The 20,672-nt window shown below is 43.1% G+C and overlaps 1 protein-coding gene across 1 annotated transcript in view; it reads left to right on the top strand.

The window, feature by feature from the left end:
* The window catches only part of astn2 (astrotactin 2), a gene marked incomplete at its 5' end in the record, with an annotated part of 505,571 nt that overhangs the window by 180,109 nt on the left and 304,790 nt on the right, over positions 1 to 20,672 (top strand). The window contains one exon of the mRNA XM_083793933.1: positions 19,768 to 19,875. Within this exon, the coding sequence (XP_083650059.1) occupies positions 19,768 to 19,875 (108 nt within the window). The remainder of the gene's footprint in view (positions 1 to 19,767; positions 19,876 to 20,672) is intronic.

The following is a 20,672-nucleotide window of genomic DNA, read 5'->3' as shown; positions in this document are numbered from 1 at the left end:
CAGGCTACAGTAGTAAAACGAGTAATGGAGCTGTACTGTTGCTTTGGTCACCATCATTAATCTTTCTGCGATGAAAACAACTTTATGCACTGAAAGCATTTGTGACAGTTTCAAGAAGACTCGAGGGGGGGGGGGGAGGGGGGGGGGGGTGCTGATAGCTGAGGTTACGGTGCGTACTACACTGGCTCTGATGCCTGAGTGACAGCTATAGTGAGTCCCCAGTTCGATTCCCGGGCTGGGTGGAACCTTGCCACGTTCTGACCCTGTCTCCTGTCTGTCTTCACTGAGACAGCTAAATATGAACCACTGTTAGTGTTGAAATAATAATAATAATGATATGCAGCGTAAGCAGGAAACGACAATATCCTGTGGAGTTATATCCCACAACATCAACAACAAATAAATATGTTTTTGCGAGACTTAAGACGAGATTTAGCGTTTGACCTGCCGTGTGGGTAAAACGCTGAGGAACACTCAGCATGGAGTTTATTATTATTTTTCCCTACTTCCTTATGGTCATCATATTATTACGGTAAGAAAATGGGTTGTCCGGAACTCTCCTTTAACCCATTCTGAACGGGCACCCATTTTGGTGTCAGCATCATGTTATGCTTTAGCTATTGAAAAATAGCAGATCTACAAGCTCATATCGCGCCACCGAGTGGCGCGATACGAGCTTGTAGGTCTGCTATTTTTGAAAAATCGAAGAACGACTGACATTTTTAGAATCTGATCTCAGGTCAGAATGGGTTCGTCAGACCAGCGTGTGTCCAGTGGAAACCTCGTATGAATCTGATCTCAGGTCAGAATGGGTTAAGAAGGCTCGAGTGTAAAGAAGGTTCATGCTTGAGGACCACATTGAAGTGGAGATCAAAATAGTCATTTCATAAAGTTGCTCCAGGGACAAGTGAAATCCCCTTGTTCGTTGTAACGGAGGAGGAGGATTTATTCACTTCATCGATCCCCATGAGGAAATGTGCTCTGCATTTGACCTGATCAAATAGGATTAGTCACAGTCTTAACCAGAAACTTTAAATAAAAAGGGTAGTTATTGAGATCAGTAGAATTGCTCATTTTAAAAGTGGCTGGACTATAATTCATTCATGCTTAAAACAAGTTGGCGGGGAGGGAGCGGTTCATAATTGCATGGACTCTTTAGTGGAAATAAAGCTTTTGAAAGGCAGGATGTCTTAATGTTTTAATAATGAATGTGTCACCATGCTAAATGCATTGCCTGCCCTATTCATTCCACCCCATCTTGCCTTTAGCATTTGCCTCTCAGCTTTGCATTGAGAGCCTCAGCCAACCCTACATTCTAGCAGTAAAACGGTCCATTCACCATTAGCACTAAAGATAGGTCCAATATTTAATATCCATATTTACATTGTCATATCAACCGATACTGATATCGATCCAGTAAACCAAGTAAGTACCATTACAAACTACAGCTTTGCTTTACCCATATAAATACAGTTTTCTCTCAATTAATCTCACGGTCACATGAACATGCTTGTTGAGGACATCCTCTATCTGCAGTTTCAACTGAAAAAAGAGATTCTATTTGCCAGTTCCAGCTGGCTGTGTGCCCTGTGTGCATGTTGTTGACACGCATGCAGGGGATACTAGCAGTACGGTCATTTGCTGAGACCTGGATTACATATTATCATTATAGAGCCTATAGCTACTACCTATTGTGCAAACGGGTTAAAGCTGCTTGGTGCTTGTATCATTTATACAATAATAATAGCTTGGTTACTCTCTGAACTAGTTCGCAATGTCTGTCCGCTGTTGTTGTCATCGTCCCCACACAGCCAGACATCGGAAGAAGAATGTATTTTGTCAGTGCTGCTCATGACACAATTGTGTTGTTTGGTGATTGTGTGGCTCTCTCTCTCTCTCTCTCTCTCTCTCTCTCTCTCTCTCTCTCTCTCTCTCTCCCCCCCTTGCTCTGCAGTGACCCTAAAGGGCAAGGTCGCGTGCACTGGCCATACAGTATATGGAGCGTGTCTTGAGTGTACAAGGTGTGATGAGTTCAGATCAACATATGGAATGTCAGAACAGGTCAGCTCCATATATGGAGATCTAAGGGTGGCAGCGGGGGCAGTGTCTTGAATGTACAGGGTTTGATGAGGGCCCAGGTAGGGCCGGGCCTTAATTTTTGGGCCTGTTAAGAACTCCGGCCATGGCCAGGGTTCATGGCCATACATAGCATGTCTTGGAGACGTGACTAGACGTGATACCACAATGTGTGACCATATTTGGGGACATTCCCGTATATGGGCTTAATATCCCTGATGATGTCATAGTGATGTCACGAGACCTACAGTAGGCACAATATATGGGGGCTTTCCCCATGTATAGGGATGATGATGTCATAGTGATGTCACAAGACCTGGGCACAATATATGGGGGCCTTCCCCATGTATGTGGATTTTGAGTGACAAATATCTATGGGGATTTTGAGAGACAAAGAAACGCAAGATTTAATAGTTAACATATGATTAATAATAATGTCACAATACGTATATGGGGGCTTTCCCCACGTATGGTGATTTTACTATCATCCCTGATGTCTTATTGATCACGATATTGTGCGTGACGATTGTGAGTGACAGATTGAGTGACGATTGTGAGTGACAGATTGAGTGACGATTGTGAGTGACAGATTGAGTGACGATTGTGAGTGACAGATTGAGTGACGATTGTGAGTGACAGATTGAGTGACGATTGTGAGTGACAGATTGAGTGACGATTGTGAGTGACAGATTGAGTGACGATTGTGAGTGACAGATTGAGTGACGATTGTGAGTGACAGATTGAGTGACGATTGTGAGTGACAGTTTGAGTGACTTGAGTGACGATTGTGAGTGACAGATTGAGTGACGATTGTTAGTGACAGATTGAGTGACGATTGTTAGTGACAGTTTGAGTGACTTGAGTGACGATTGTGAGTGACAGATTGAGTGACGATTGTTAGTGACAGATTGAGTGACGATTGTTAGTGACAGATTGAGTGACGATTGTGAGTGACAGATTGAGTGACGATTGTTAGTGACAGATTGAGTGACGATTGTTAGTGACAGTTTGAGTGACTTGAGTGACGATTGTGAGTGACAGATTGAGTGACGATTGTGAGTGACAGATTGCGTGACGTGACGTGACGTGACGTGACGTGACGTGACGTGACGTGACGTGACGTTGAGTGGTGTGGCGTAAAACGCAAGGTTTCATAGTTCACCTTCGGTCGCACTTATTAACTAGAGAGGGGCGCTACCACTGCTGCTTATTGGACTGCACCTCCACCTCCATCCATCATTGTATGTGTGATGCATGTGTTGATGATGTGTAATGCCTTGTGTGAACACAAATTGAGCTGGGGAATGTAAATGGCACAAAATAATAAAGTAATTAGAAAAGCCAGCCAAAATGCAAAGTCAGTCAGTCTATGGAAGTAGACGGTAAACAAAACATTTGACAAATTGCAAAGTGTGGCTGCCCGTTGCAGCCGTCTGGACCCGTGGAATCCACGGGGAAAACAAGTGTTTCTACGACATGGGTCAGAAAGTGAAGGTGCTTCTCCAGCCATGTAGCTTCTGCCTGCTGGCATTGGTTACATTAGGGCTATGTCACTGTGCCACTGTGGAAATGTGCAATTTCTATTTATTTATTATTATTCCATTCAAAACCTGTGGTAAACCACAACAAATTTTATTCATTTTGGAGCACATTCAGTCTTTTCAAAAGAAAACTTTGGCCCATCACATTTTCATTACATTTGCCTGCAATTTGGTGGCTAATCAATTTCTGATTAAGCTTCTTCAGCCTTTGTGGGGCTATTTGTCCGGCACGTTAAAAGGTTGACACCCAATGAATTTCAACATCTGTCGCACGTCTGCTGAAATAGGATAAAGATAAATACACCAAGCAAAGATAATGAGCAACTTGGCACAGCTGCCATATTGCTCATTAGGTTTGAGCCAGCTTAGTGGTTTCACAGGTGTCATGTGAATTTCATTCAATATAACCAGAGATGCCCGTTTGCTTTGGCTGTCAGTAGAAATGTTTAGTCCACTGATGTTGAACAGTGTGACTGCTGACTGGGGCTCCTTAATGTGATTAGCATTGGCAGAGCCATGTAGGGACTGTGGTGTTGCTGTCAGTGAGATGCACACATGGATATTTATGCATGGGTAGACACAAGCCCGGGTCTTTGAACACAAACAAGCTTGCATGTTTTTTTCCCCCCTCTCTCTCTCTCTGTTCTTTACCGCACATTTCCTTCTGATGGCAGGTTATCTTACAGGACGCAGAAGCAATGTGAATCACTGGGCAAATAGAAGCGTGTTTGTGTGTTGGAGTATGTTGTTCCAACAACTGTTTCAACAGCATCCCAACATGTGAAACCTGCTCCCTGTATATTTCTCCACTTCAAATGCAGGTTATGTATGTGCCTGAATTCCTGATAAGTATTGATAATAATTGACATATTAAAAAAAATATTTACACAATTGGTTAATTGGTTAACATGGGACTTAACCCATTCTGACCGGGCACCCATTTTGGTGTCGGCATCATGTTATGCTTTAGCTATTGAAAAATAGCAGATCTACAAGCTCATATCGCGCCACCGAGTGGCGCGATACGAGCTTGTAGGTCTGCTATTTTTTTAATAATCGAAGAACGACTGACATTTTTAGAATCTGATCTCAGGTCAGAATGGGTTAATCAGACCAGTGTGTGTCCAGTGGAAACCTCGTATGAATCTGATCTCAGGTCAGAATGGGTTAAACGGAAACTGGCTGGTGCTTCGCATATAGCCATTCCGTGTCTATATCTCGTTTTCCACGAAAGAGGACGTTAGCTGGGGTTTCCTTTTTTTAAACACAGACCTCATGAAGCTGAATAGAGAGAAAGATGAATACTAGTCTGCCATGGAAATAGTTCCGTCAGCAGGGCTCGTCTCCAATGGGCTGGCAATTTATAGTGCAAGCTTTGGCTTAGGTCCTTCAGGCAAAGGGACTGATGTCATCAGTGCATGGGCCGTTCTTGAAGTCTTGTCATTCTGCTGACAGGACATACAGTTGGCAATTGCAGACCGTACCAGTGCATCCTGAGTCTCTGTTTTTTATGGATAATGCACTTATTGGTGGCACTCTTATATCTGGAGGCATAGAAGATCCCACCCACTAATTTGAATGAAAGTTGAATACAATACCAATAGAGTACCAATTAATGGGTTTGATCTTTGATGACATCATTGGCCCATAAACATGTGCATTATTTATGCTTTTACAGTACATCACAAACTACCTCCATGCACGCAAGCCCATTGGTCAAGCCTGTTTTGCTCGTTCAAGTTGGCCAACTTTTGTTTCAAAACCCCCTCCCCGGTCCTATGGGCTTGTGGGGAAGAAGGACATGCCGCGAAGAGCCCCTGGTCTGCCCCTGGTCTAGGCACTTTGTTTCCCACAAAGAATATTTTATGTGTCTCAAATACAGTATGTCCAACAACAGCAGCAGTGAACCAATGTAAAAAGAGGCTGGAGCATAACATCCATTCATTTGTATACAGCCGGCATGGTACTGGAATTCTCTGTGATGAGTACTTTACCATTACCAGAGGAATCTCTGTGCGCTACAGGAGCATGTCACTGAATGAGCTCTGATAAACATGAGAAGGCAGCAATGAAACTGAAGATCCAGTGTCTGCTATCATCTCAAAGGACAGCATATTATGGGGATGTACCTGATTGTAAAGTAGTTTCCGCTCAATGGCTGCAGTATCTTTCAGAAATAGTAGTGCCAGCTCGGGAATAACCACTTCTCTCACCTCATGTTTTTGACCTGAGTATTGCACTTGTGTAGCCCAGTATAGCTCAGGCTTTCAATTAGCCCAGAAACCTCCTATCTCCTTTTATTTTTTTTACTTTTTGTGTTTTTTTTCGTTAATAAAATCAAATAAAAAACAGTATTTTGTTTGTAGCAGATCATTTGAGGATTTTCCGATTCAATTCAGTACAGTTCACTCAATACAGTTCAGAGTCGGGAGCCAAGTGTTTTTCACGCTTTTTTGAGGGCCGCTATACCGTTAAATGTCTGGCTTTCAGAAATCAAGTCTATGGACTTTAAATGTTTGTTTAAAGAAGTGATGCGCCCTTCACTTCACACAGATGTGATTTTATGAATGAATGACATATTTATTTTCGTGTCATGCCACTTTGGCCCATCCCATATGGGATTGCATTGTTGAAACGTTTCTGGCCAACACGGTTGGCATTCTGAATGGCCTTATCTACTGTCAGTTTATCTTTTATGAGTAAACTTTCATTCACATACTGTATGCAGTGTTTCACCAATATGCATGATTGTGTGGCAGGCCTCAAAAATTCACAAAAATATACATGCGCGCTGTGGTTGTGCACTGCACGAGTGTGCATGCGTGAAAGCCAGACACTTGGATACAATGGTATGTATGTGCCCACTGTATGTAGTGGACTGTATGTAGCATATCTTGGTCTGCATTACTTGGGTAATAATATTACAATTACATTTTACAATATGGCTCTGCGTTACGTGAGATGAACACAGTATATTATACTGTGTTCATCTCACGTAACGCAGAGCCATATTGTAAAATAATTTCATCATGTCTGTGCACTCTCTGTCTCCGTCAAAGGTATGTCTCTATACAATGACATTACCTTCTGCACGAAAAAACACCCCAAACATACTTTCTGAGGGGGATCATAACGTTTAGAGAAATGAGCCGCAAATCAAACTTGTCGAGCCAAAAAGAAGAATCCGAGATATTACGATTCTAAAAACTGCGTCCCCATAAAAGTAGAATTTATTTCAGTTCTTTCCCTGTTTGTTTTTCATCGCACCGCTACCAGAGTGTTATACAGGGCGCATACAGGACACAGTTGTGAACCGTAATCAATTGAAATAAAATAAAAACTGCGTCAAAAGGCGATACTGGCGATGTGGGCGTTCGGACCAGAAGGCGTGATTGGCGATAAATGAGTTAAGGCCTGGTAGCTGGTTCCTTAACTTTAGCCATAGCAGAATGCAGATTGGTCTGAATACACTGCCACAAATTCAGCAGCCTTGCCATTGGTGGAAAACCTCTTTTTTGTTTGTTGTATATTTCTTTTGTAAAATCTGAATTAGCAAAGTAAGCATCATTGAACTCACAACTCAACATATTGCCTCAATGATAACAGGTCAACAAAGAATCTAACATTGGTCTAAACAACATGCTATCTAAATTACATTCATACCATTTGTGGTCAAGAAAAATCACACCCGTGTGAAGTGAGGGGTGCTCTTATCATCATGACGTAAGATAGACACTGATACAGTATTATTGTCCATTGATTGTCAATGGGAATTTAATGTTTGTGTAGGACGTTTGTGCACATACACCAAAAGCTGGACATAAGAGCTAGCGCCCCTCAAAACTTAAATTAATTAACAAAAGAACAACATGAGAACAGTTTCTCAGGATGAGGACCTTTCCAAGAAACATGCTAGGTCCGACCAGTCAGGGGGAAGAAGAACCACTTGAGAGCCATCAGGTCAGAGAATGCTGCTGATTGTCTAAAAAACAGTACTGCAGTAGGAAGTGGCCATGGCAGCATAGGGGGGCTTCTGTGAGTTGGAGGAGGGCCTTGAGCTTGTTTCAGTGGAGTGGGCTGGTTTGAAACCTGACTGGTTGGGATCCAACATGTTATTCTGTGAGATGGAGACGTAGCTGGTTAGACACAACACACCCACGCGTCTTGGAAAGAAAGAAAGGGAGTGATACCGGCCTATAGTTCTTGAGGTCTGTGCTGTCTGGCAGCACATTCACTTTATTTTATTTCGGTTGCAGTCATGCAGTTGGTAGTCATGGCTGCCAGTTCCCACCTGACATCATGTGGGAGCCCTGAATGATCCAGACCGTACTGAATAACAGCCAAATTGCATAATGTCTTCAGACTAGGACTTAAGTCTAAGATGTACAGGTCATTATCAGGTATATATATGTATCTGTGTCCTCCAAAGAGGATGATACGATCTCCAACTATGCAACAGCACATCCTGTACATCCATGAACATGGGCCTTTCCCCATGGGCAGAACCTTCTTCCAGGAAAAGGTCTCTGGATTGAATTTCCAGACATCACTGAAACACCGGTTCAGTTTCTCACCACCAAATATGTACAGCTCTCCATTGTAGGCAAATGCTGAATGACCTCTGTGTTCTTCTGGAAGAAGCTTTGCAGAAGGTGTGCTCAGCCAGATGTTTGTCTCTGTGTCAAACACTGTGATCTTGTTGTAGTAGTCCTCTAGTCGGTCTCCTTGGCCCCCAAATACAAAGATCTTTGTCCCGATGACGGTGGCAGAGTGACATACTGAAACAGGCGCCGGGGTACCCCTGGTATTAATTAAAGACCAGGCCATTGCGGTGGTGTCCAACTTGTGGATGTCATTAGTACATCGGTACGTAGTCACCCGGTTGTATCCCCCGAATGTATACATGACCTCCCCCAAGACACAAGCAGAGTGGTCATCACTCGCCTCTGGGACAGTTCCAGAAACCTCCGGCTTGAACCACCTGTGGGTGTCGACATCAAATGCATAAAGCACGTTGCAGTAAGTACTTGTGTCTAGATGAATCCCACCCCAGATGTAGATGCAGTTTTTGATGAGCACAACTGTGTGGCCCCATCGAGTGCAGGGAACCTCAGGGAAACTTTCTTCTCGTCACAGGGGTAAAATGTATCCAACGTAAAGACACTGTGTTAAAGATGTGCACACCAATCTGATCTGTGTTGTACACACAGCACCCCCCGAAGGAGTACACCCTGCGCCCCACTGCCACAGCAGCATGGTTGAATATCTCTTGTCCTTTTGTGAGATGCACCGTCCAGCAAAACATTTCACGCAGGAAGTAGCACACAGAAGCAGTTAAATCATAACGGCGAAATCCTGCTTTGTAAAAAGGAGAGTTGCTACCACTTTTAATGGTACAGTGGCATAACGGTCATGCAAAGCTTGGCCAGTCTACAGGGCTGATATGTTGGACTGACCAATCAGGGAAACTGATGATTGTCGATCATCCATATATTTTGGATGCCGGTTCTTCCTTGGCTTACTGGTATGCAAAGTTTCATGCCGATCATTACAGCAGTGCTAGAGATTCGCTGCTCGCAGACATACGTACAGACAGACAGACGGGAAAATATGATCCCTGCTCCTGGCCGTTCCTTATATAGAACATTCAGCAGATAATGTTTCTCCTTGCCTTCCCAGCTTGCAACTAGTGGGAAAACACAGTGTTGCCACTAGTGGCCTATGTCAGTCTCTGGCTGTTAAAATGGAGCGGAAAGAAATTCAGACAGACTCTGTCCTAATTGAATGTGTTTGGACACACTTATACACAATATATCTATGTCTAATTTGGTTCCCACTTGGTACTCTGCTTTTACCCATCCCAATGATTAGGAACAGTGAGTGCTATTAGTACAGCACTTACGGAAGTTAGGGGTTATGTGTGTCTCTCTCCCTCTCATGCATGCACACGCACACACACACACACACACACACACACACACACATACACACACACACACACACACACACACACATTTTGGCACCGACATACATTTCCAAAGCAAGTGCAAAATAAAACAAACACAGTAAATGTATGTACAGATCAGGATCAATTTGGTACATTTTGTGTGACCCAAGAATCCTAATCAAATGGAATCGTGGGTTACCAAAAGATTCACCCCCCTAGCCACTGCATAAGCATGCATTCACTCACTCACTCACTGCAGATATCATGTAGAGGGCCAATTTCAGATGCATGAATAACATCAAGTTCACTGTCATCCATACACCCATACCCGCAGATGCATGCACAGCTGTACATGTATTACATTGTTGTCCTCTGGCATGTGCTTATACTGTAACCCCGTATACATTGGCATGTGCTTATACTGTATCCGCGTATACTTTGGCATGTGCTTATACTGTATCTGCGTATACTTTGGCCCCCTCCTTTTTCCCCCCTACACCGTATCTCTTTGCTGAAAACAAGGGACGCTGCAGGGTTCATGTAAACCATAGGGCACGTTTCAATGAAAAGATCGGCAACGTAAGGGTTCTGCAGTACCTTTTCCTCCGCTCCGTTTGGTCTGGATAAGCATTTGAAATACTGGTATATTCTTCCATTAGTTTGAAGTCATTCTGAAGTGAATCACTTTAAACTCCACTAACGTTCAACTGTCTATGGCTTGCAGAAAAAAGAATACCCCCTCCCTCATTAACAGTCACATATAGATACAGTCTATATCATGAAACAAATTACTCTCTTTCTCTTGCTCTGTATGATGTCTCAGTGGAGATGAGGTTCATAGGCTTGCTGCTGATGGTGTGTGTATCTAGGTGTGTTGCAGTGAAGTGTACCCTGATTCAACCGTAGCGTGATATCTCCTCCCCCCCACCGCAGCAAATGATTCCTTTTTATTGCTCAGAATGAACTCATCTCTGCCTCGCTTCCCTGCTTTCCCATATAGCCCTAAAGCATTCTCATTACAGGCGAGATTGGAAAACAGTCTCCCTCACCTTCTGACTATCTCTCACCCTGACCATCTGTGTCTAACTCATCTACATGTGCCATCTCTTTCAGTGTGCCATCCACCACCAGCCTTTTTATTCTGTCCGCCTTGCTTCAGTTTATAAACCCGTATGTGATTGTCACCGTCGGGTGAAAACCATGTCCAAAACTGTTAAAAATATAGTCATTATTTAGTCTCGATCAATGTGTCCCATCACGACTCGTTGTGAGCTTGTAGATTGGCAATTGTTGTGACTGTGGTGCAAGTCCGACGCTGTCATACGACAACGTATAAAATAGACCATTAATTTCTGAAATAACATAAAAAGATGGAGAAAATATGGAGATACAAGTTTTATGCATGCCAGCGACAATATATATTTTGTCACATTTGTCTTTCTCCCTCTCCTTTCTCACTCATACATCCTTTTCGTTCACCCTCTCTTTCTCACCTTTCTTTGCTCTCTCACATTCAATGCTTTGCTATACACCTCATCCTCAGCTTTCATCCTCTTTGCTAAGCAGCACTGTAGCATTCTTGGAGAAATGCCAATTTAAACAGTAAACAATACAATATCTGCTATAAAGGTATTTTGCATTGTATTGCAGTATACACTTATGTACCATCTCTTAGTTTTAGTTTTATTTTAATGTAAGACTGTTAGTCTTAATATTATGTAAAGCACTTTGAATTGCTTTGTTGAACTGTGCTATACAAATATTTGTACGTGTATACTTGAACAAAATCTCAGTAGAAGTACAGAAAATACAACCTTTTATGCGGCTTCTTTGGCATACATCTCTTTGCATATTGATTCACTGAGACCCTAAATGAGATGAGAGGTTGAACTTGAATTTATGTTGGTGGGTGTATGTATTTCTGCACAAAAACACAACCATGCCTTGAGGTGGAAGGTAACGGGCGTCACCGTTTCCATCACTCTTTAGATGTCATTATCGATGCATCATACACAGGTGGAAAACAAGTCATCTCCAGCCCCAGATTTAAAGGTGTTGATTGAAAGAAAGTCGACTGTAATTAGAATATTTAAATAATTTCATCTTAAATTATGTAGCTGGAGTTGCTTCCTTTTAAATTTGGATATGTATCGCTTCTGTAGTTATTGTGAAGTGCATGCAGTGTTTTAGCGAGAAAACAGACGGAGGGGAGGCGATATCAAAAGAAGGTGTGAGAGAAGGATGTGTTAGACACTCCCTACAGGATGGTGAGGACTGAGAGAGTGAGATAGGCAGGCGCCGGTAATGAAAAACTTTACTGCTGACACGGTGGAGTTTAGCCATAGTGCTTTGGGAGTTGATGCTTTTATGGAGGCTTGGTTTTGGACACTGGCTGCCCTTCAGAGTGGAAGGAGGAAAAGTGAGAGAGACAGAAACGGAGACACTGTGGGAACGACTCAGGGTAAAAAGGGATGGATAATTATAGGCAGATGGAGAAGGTGGGTGGAATTGACTTCTACTTCAAACGCCTTCCGTTTGGCCTCTAAAGCCTGATTCCTACTTTGGTTGTGCTTCGTGCCATGCACTGAAAATAGCCAATCTACAAGTTCCACAATGTGTCTCGTCGACGCTGCGATGTGTTGGGGGAGTTTGTAGAGGAGTTTGTAAATGATGGTGCCGTGACACCGGGAGTGAATTGTGTGTGTGTGTTTGTGTGTATGTGCTATACTGAATTACTTCACACTCATAGTCATGATAGGCATAAGTGGTCAAATCTTTTGACTTCCGTCACATTTGTAATGTTGATGTAGCCTAATGTCCAACACTCAAAATGACACCAAAGGATGTACATCTCCCATGGCTATCCCCCATAGAGACACTACACACCATTGGTTCTCTTCTCATATAGTGGGGTCCTTGGGGGGGGGGGGGGGGGGGGGGGGATTTGTTCATCTAGCATCACAATCATTTCAACCATATTTGATACTTTGTCTTGCCCATTCAAAAATAGAAGACATACAAGCATATAGCGCGTCACTTCACATACATTATTATATATCTCAGCTCTTTCTCAGACCCCCCCCCCCCCCGCCCCACCACCCCACCCCCTTCCCTTACTTTCTTCCTCGTTTGATCTGTTGGCCGCTAGTGGTGTTTTTCCTGTCGTTTCAAAGCCTCTGGAGCTCAATTTGCAAATCAAACTGGAACATGTCCCCTGTGTGTGTGTGTGTGTGTGTGTGTGTGTGTGTGTGTGTGTGTGTGTGTGTGTGTGTGTGTGTGTGTGTGTGTGTGTGTGTGTGTGTGTGTGTGTGTGTGTGTGTGTGTGTGTGTGTGTATGTGTGTGTGTGATGGGAGAGAGCAAGGTAAAGAAAGAGGATGCTCCTCTTGTTCAACCTTGCCATTAAAGCATGAAAACATGCATCCCTGCGACATGTAGTGTGGCTCTATACTGTGAAATGCCACTGGGAAAGAAATTCCATGTAAACTAATCCTATCTACAGTATAAGCTTTTCTGGATGTCAAAAATGTGCCATTTTGTTTGTCTCTAGCCCGGGGTCCTTATTTAACAACATGCAGCATTTTTCTGATTTGTACATCATACTCACATTTTGTATTAAACAAAGAGTGTTGATAAAAGGCCCTCTGCCCATTCCTGTCCACCATCGTGGAGACTGGGGGTTTGACCAATCCGCTGTGAATCTGGCTTTACAAAATTGCCATGTTCACAGGCAGGAGGTCAGGTGGCGACTACTACGGACGGTGTTGAATGGTGAGGAAGCACCACTGGGGTCTCCTCACTGGCAGATGAACCAGTACGACCAGCCGTGGCAAGACTATACAGACATGTGTGGGGAATTAATTAATTGCCATAATGACTAAAAGAAGTGAGTAGGTGGACCGCGTATAATATGCATATCTCCTTCAACTATTATGAAAAGTCAAAGTAAAGTCATTGCAAATTACTTTATTTTAAGTATTTGCTTGAATACAATTTGGCCTTTCGTCTTTTGACGTCTTTTGATCCTTTGGCCCTCGGTGCAGAGATCATTTTTTTACGTCGTTTTGTCAGGTGAAACCTGACTAATGAAAGCTCATGAAATGTAAGCGACCTAGTCATCAATGGGAGTCCCTCCATGCCACTAAACACCGCCTAAGCCAATGGGAGCCGCCTAAATGCCACCAGCCAATTGGCTGCCTCCTAAGCTATGACACAGGCACGGTGGAAGTCATACAATATTGTCTGTGGGAGCAAAGGTACCCAACGCTGAGTCACTGACTTCCCAAAGATGTTGCTTGTCTAGTGATCCACTGATCATATTCTCACATCTGTCATTTTGCCCTCAGGAGAGTAATTATGTATAGAGTAAAACAGCCGGTGTGCACGCGCAGATCCGACACACCAGAGGTCCGATGCGCGGAAACATGCGATGCGATGCGAAAATGCGCTGCTCCGACATGCGCTGCTCCGTGCTTGCGGTTATGGTTAGTTTAGGGGTTTGAGGTTTCGGATCAATAGTATGTCGGAACTAAAGCCTGTACCCAAACAGCCACTGTGAGTGAATATGAAATATGGACACATTAACTCACTCTTTCCCCCCTGCACCCCTTAACGCAAATAACTTAAAGGACGACCTCACCCAGTTCTTCATGTAATTGGTCCTCACTATTTCTCATTATAATATGGTACAATTCTTGTCTACTCGGTCTGTGTCTCAGAGGAGGGCTATAGACAGTTCATAAATCCGCTTACCAGTGATAAATGTATACAGTACACATAAATTCGTTTTTTTTCTCCCAAAAGCTTTTGTCAATTGTCAATTGTCATACGACAATAGTGGTCATTAATTTGTGAGAAAACGTAAAATCATGAAATATGGAGATACGAGGTGTCTGACAGACATTAACAATGTGGTCGTCTATTTTCTCCCCGGGCCAACAGTGAGGGACTTGGCAGCAACAGTGTCCACAGTACACATGGGGGAATTGGCATCGACTAAATTGGGGAGAAAATTAAAAATAACAAACCATTATTAGTGAGAAAAATCCCTTTTTGCACCGAAACTCACATTCTCTATAAATGGTTTGGAATGAGTGTTCTTTCCTTCCCCCTTCCCTATAGACTGGAGTCACCATTTCTTGGCAAATGCCAAGCGATCCTTGATGAAATGCCCCCGTATATTGACTTCATGAATATTACAACGCATAACTTGTGAGAGATTTGTCTGGCCCATAAAGATTTGACTCATACTTAAAAGTTGTAGCGAGAGAAAAGTGCACACAAAGTTTTGAGTTGTTCTTTTGGTCTGGTGCACATGCTTGGTAGTCTGCCTCTATTTGGAGTGGAGCAAAGGCAATGTGCTGTAAAATTGGTTATGAATTTATGCATCATGTTAGAACATGCCCAGAGAAGTGGTGCGTGGACACGCACGCGCACACACACACAACACACAAAGCAGGTCATACTGTATTTCTGACAGTATACCCATTTATTTATTTGATATAACCAGTAAGACGCCCTGAGGGTAAATCACGCTGAAACAACAGAACTTCTTAATTCAGCAGTTGAGAAGCAGGAGTTAATTATTAATCTGGTGTCAGTGAGGTCAGATGTAGAGTTGCTGGCAGGCTCCATATAAGCAGATCTAGTATGTCAAAGTCGAGTGACGGAGCGACGGTATCTTGTGTTTCCACAAAATAATAGAAAATGCTCGATAGTGGGCTCGATAAGAACCCAGCTCGATAAGCCTGATCGATAAGGTGCTCGTTATCAATAAAAAAAAATACGAGATCCATTGTGCGTGCGTGAGTGCGTGCGCATCACCCATGACCAGCCTGCTGCCTTCAACCACTGCATTTCATCAAGCAGCTGATGTCCGCTCTGTCAGCTGTCCTCCCTGCTTAGTACGCTGCCAAGAAGTGCAAACGCTTCGTATCATACCTTGAAGTGTCTGGCTAGCGTGCACGATCGCTCGCACGCACGCACGCACGTACGACATCAGGCAAACAATCTCCAAACTAAAGCCGAGTTCAAATAGTGGACTGCAAGCCAGGGATTTCACAGATTCGAACATCTAAGGGCCTCAATCAACTACTTTCACATTATGGTAATTTTGTTTTGCACAAACATAATCAAACCCAAGCCACGGAGTTGGGTGAAGCTTCTCTCTCTCTCTCTCTCTCTCTCTCTCTCCCCCTCCCTAAAATAATGTGCCTGTGGTCCTGGCATTATATTCAGAGAGATGTACTGCCGGGTAATACAGACCATTACATGACCTCAACTACATGACTAACTTATCTGCAAACCAAAGAAAAAGGATAAAAACACAGAAACACACCCAGCCTCGAGAGCCAGAAAGAGAAGAGCAGTTTTTCATCATCACCCCCTGTGCACAATGGACACTTTACACAGAAATCCTCAAGATTGTCCACCATTACGTAGGAATGTTCTGCCCCGAGCCGTGCCTTTAACAGTCCAGTCAGTATGAGCACAGTGTCCACACAGCCCACCTCCTGAGTCCAATGGCCAGTTTTGCAGTTGCAGATATGACATTTATCAGTGAACAACACCCTTTTTTGCCACTGGGTATTGTGTACTTGAAAAGCTGAGAAGAAAAGATCTCCCCCAACACCATAAACCTGCCCCCTCAGCAAGTCAAACACCCTCACTACTCTAGGACCTGGCTAAGATATGTATGTACTTCATTTAGCGGAGAATATCTCCACTGTTCTTGGCTAATATGACCCCTGCGAACCACTTAGGAACTGTGAGAAATTCTCTATCCGGGGCTCACCAAACTCACCAACATTGCAGCTGTACGAAAAGCTTTAATTCGGCTTCTATCTGCAAAGTGTTTGTTTAATAAAAATCTATGTTGGAAGGACTCGTTGGATAATCACTCAACGGACCTGCGTACCACCTGTTTTGAATTTGCACATAATGTAGGAGGCAGCAGGATGTTGCTTCACTGAAAGTGAGCGCTTCCAAACTCCAACACTTGGAAAACAATCACCTGCAAGGAATTTCTTGACATAAAGTACTAGCTCATAACATGCCTACGGTGGATTTTTATGAAACAAACACTTTGCAGATAGAAAGAGGATCATTCAAGCTTTTCGTACAGCTGCAAGCCTGCAATGTTGGTGAGTTTGACGCAATTTAATACAATTAGACGGTATTTTGTCTGCTTGTGGAAAGATGACCGCCGTGTGCATATGGTCTAATGAGTATTCAAACATGAGCATTCTGAACATTTTGAGCACCTCAGGAAATCTGTCGCACAGTTTCGAAGATAGAGCCTTGTTTGAAGTAGCGGCCATTTAAAAAAGGGTGTGATCATTTCCGGGTATTTCGCCCCGGATAGAGAACTTCTCCGCTAAATGAAGTGCATACATATCCTGGTCCTGGAGTACACCAACCCGAGACGCTGAACAAATGAATAAAATAAAAAAAAGTTTTGTCTGGGAACAGAAGAGACAACCCTCCACATGGTCAGGATCAATGTGTGCCTTGTGTCTGTCCGTGGCTATCACCTCATGTACTATCCTCTATCACCTCATGTACTATCCTCTATCACCTCATGTACTATCCTCTATCACCTCATGTACTATCCTCCACTGGAGGTCAGCCGGCAGCTTATCGCTCAGCAACCGCTAGCTTATACCACCACCCACAGCCTTTCGCGGAGGAGCCTGGGCCAAAAAACCTCCTCAAAGTTGTCATGGCCTCCACAGACTGCCTCACCTTTATACAGAGGATGTACATTGCCTTCTTCTCCAAGACCTCACACACAGACAGAGAGAGAGAGAGAGAGAGAGAGAATTCCCCCAACACCAAATTGCGAACGGGTATACAGGCCAGGTACTGAGTGCTTCATCATTGACGCAAATAGCTGCTCCTGAAAGCATGGCAGATACAAATGGCAGTATGATACTCACACAAAAAAATACTCACACATTAGTAGTAAACACACTAATGTATTTTCATGTTGGTTTACAGAGAGGTATAGAGAGCTTATGAGAATGGAAAACAATCCCAGTAGTGTTACTAAGCAGTGCCTGGCCCCTTCTCCATTACACGCATTAACATGTCATGCGTGGGTGCTGTTCATTTGGTGGTACTACTCTACTTGAAGTGTGGATGCTGGTATTAAAGCAGTACTAATCTTTTTTTATTCATATGCATGCAGCGATTGTCCGTTTGTCCTTACATATAAGCAGTCACATAATGTATTAATACAAATGTAGAGCTGATGGCACTGCTAAAATGGGCTGTGTGACACAAAGGAATGTGTTTATATACTGTGTCTCGGTGTAAGGTCAACAGCTACTGAATAAAATCAAATTGAGCCGGTCAAAGAAACATGGGCACTGGTGTGGCACAAAACAGCGCTTACCTAATGAATGCTCTGCTGAATGATTTGGCATATTAGTATAGAGGTTAATATGGTGGCTGTTTAGATGAGATGCCACTGCATGAATACAAAAAGGCTGATGATGTTTGTTGAATATAAATCATTACGTTCCACAATTTTACTTGGACGGGCGTGCAACATGTTCAAGCCATATTGCTTCCACTGTGTTGTCATATTTCAGGCTTTTGGGTTCTCTTGAATATTGGACAGTGCAAAAATCATAGGGTTTTCTAGCCATATGACTTACACTGTGGATAGTTGTCATATTTCAGGCTTTTCATCGTTTCTCTTGACAGTTCTCTTGACAGTTTCAATATTTTGACTTACAGCACTCCTTTGCTGACTATTTTTTGTAAAGGCTTACAATGATGTTGCCACAAGAGATACCAGGCTAGGATGAATTTGCCCTCCACACATAATGACTGAATTCATTTCCATGGGAAATGTTACATTCATACTGCCTGGTTAAAGCCCTGGTTAAATATTTCCTAGCACTTTTGCCAAACGGAAGTGTTTCATCCCTACAGTGCCATATTTAAAGGTTCTGAGTAAAACAAGGACAAAGCGAGGTCAAAGTAAACCTTTTGAGCTTTAGATTAATAAATTATTGTTTACTGTGTGTCTCTCCGTCTGCCTTTCTGTCTACAGCAGTGGTTTTCAAACATTTTGTGCCCAAGGCACACCAAAGGGCAAAGTCAAGTCAAATCTCAAGGCAGACCTGCATTCATATTCATGCAAAATAGCCTCTATTCTGTGTTGCAAAAGAAGAAAAAACACACTGATATAAATTAAATTAAAGGATAATTCACAATTTTTTGTATTGTTGTATATGGTATATATTGCAATAATCCCAGGGCAGACTTGTACTTTCCTCTTGCTTTGTGTGTGTGTGTGTGCGTGCGTGTGTGTGTGTGCGTGCATGCGTGTGCGCCTGTCCCATTGAGTGTCTGTTGGTCCATTTGTTTGTGTCCTCACAATGCAAATTAGGCCCTCCTTTCTGCCCCTGTTTCTTGTATCCTCAGTCTGTTCCTCTGTACTTTCTTTGTTTCTACAGTCCTGCTTCGTCACTCTCTGATATGCCTCCAACCAGACCAATACCTTTGTCCTGTCCTGCCCTAATCAGTCCATTACTTCTGCCCTGCCTCCAGCAAGGCCAGAACCTTCGTCCTGGCTCTGCGCTGTCCCGTCCCAGCCAGGCCATTACTTTAGTCCTTTCTGCCTCCAGCAAGTCCAGAACGTTTGTCCTGTTTCTGGCCTGGCCTGGCCTGGCCTGACTTGTCCTATCCAGTTTGTCCTATCTCACATTGCAGGTCCTGTCTGTCTGTTTTCGTACAGTGTACATTATACGTTTTCGGGTGGGATTTTTATGGTAACTGGACTGAACCAAGTTGAATGGAACTGAACTGGGACGGACTACTGGACTAGACCTGTCAAGCCTGTGTTGTTTTAGGCTGAAGTGACCTGAATTGAGCTGGACTGGGATACTTGGAATGGATTACTTTGACTACTGGACTGGATCCGACTGACGTTGGCAAGCTGGCTACAGGATATCTTGGGTTTATTTATGAACCAAGAAGATGGTCGGGCCATTTCTTCTTCCATTTTCACAGATCCTTGTGAAATAAAATAGTTTCTCCCCCCTGCATAAGTTCTTCATCTCTTTATATCACTGCTTCTAAGGACTCATTACTTTAAGGATTTGTACTGTAACACCAACATACTCTTTTGTATTCACACATAATTTGTTACTCACTCTTTTTTTCGTCGTCGTCTTCTTTTCTCTCTGTGGCAGTGTCCGGGGGTGTTTTCGGCCGACAAGGCGATTCAGGGTCAGAGCCTGATGATGACAACCAAATGAAGTTCTACACAGAGCAGCACAGGGGGCGCAGACGCAGCAAAGGTGAGAGGCAATGGAGACGGATGTGGGTATTTATTTTTGCAGAGATGTCCCACTTGCTCACTGCACACTGTGAGTAAGGCAAGAGAAGCGGAGGGGAACAACACATAATACAGTAAAAATAGAGAAGACAGAAACTTTAAATATCATCCTATCCTCACGGTGGAATTCAATTAAATTTGCCCTGGAGCAACCTGTGTCAAGTCAAAACAAAAGGAGACCCCTGCCAGCTCACCTGTGGCTGAACCTTGAGAGCGCTGTAAGGAAAGAAAACTAAACTAAGTTGGCCACAAAGCACAAATATCTTAGAAAAATACATTCCTAGGCTAAATTCACTGTGTTGACAGTAGAGGGATATTGGAAAAATGCCAAGCAACTGTGAGGGGACTATATTCTGGAAGAGGGATGCGCAGTGGCTGGGACGAATAAGACCAGCAGTGGTGGAAAGTACCTACCGTACTCAAGTAATGTACTTAAGTACAATTTTGATCCACTACAATTATCTGACTGGTTATTTCAGTTAAATAATAGATGGGTAGATTTAAACAATAATGTTTTGTACATTTACTCAAGTAAAATAAGGAATGGAGGCCTTCTGTCTACTAGAAGAGTATTACTATATTGCGGTATTTCTACGTTTTGCTTAAGTAAAGGGGAATACCACTCATTTTCAACATTTTACTATGTCATTAATATACCTTACAGGAAATAATAAAATAACGCAAGGTCTGAAACGTGGGTTCATGTGATCAGTAACATTATAAAGTACATCTTTGTGATGTCACTGAGATGTACTTCGT

The sequence above is a fragment of the Protomyctophum parallelum genome (genome assembly GCF_964188405.1).
Source record: "Protomyctophum parallelum genome assembly, chromosome: 21".
In the NCBI taxonomy this organism is placed as follows: Eukaryota; Metazoa; Chordata; class Actinopteri; order Myctophiformes; family Myctophidae; genus Protomyctophum; species Protomyctophum parallelum.
This window is presented reverse-complemented; position numbering and strand designations above follow the sequence as displayed.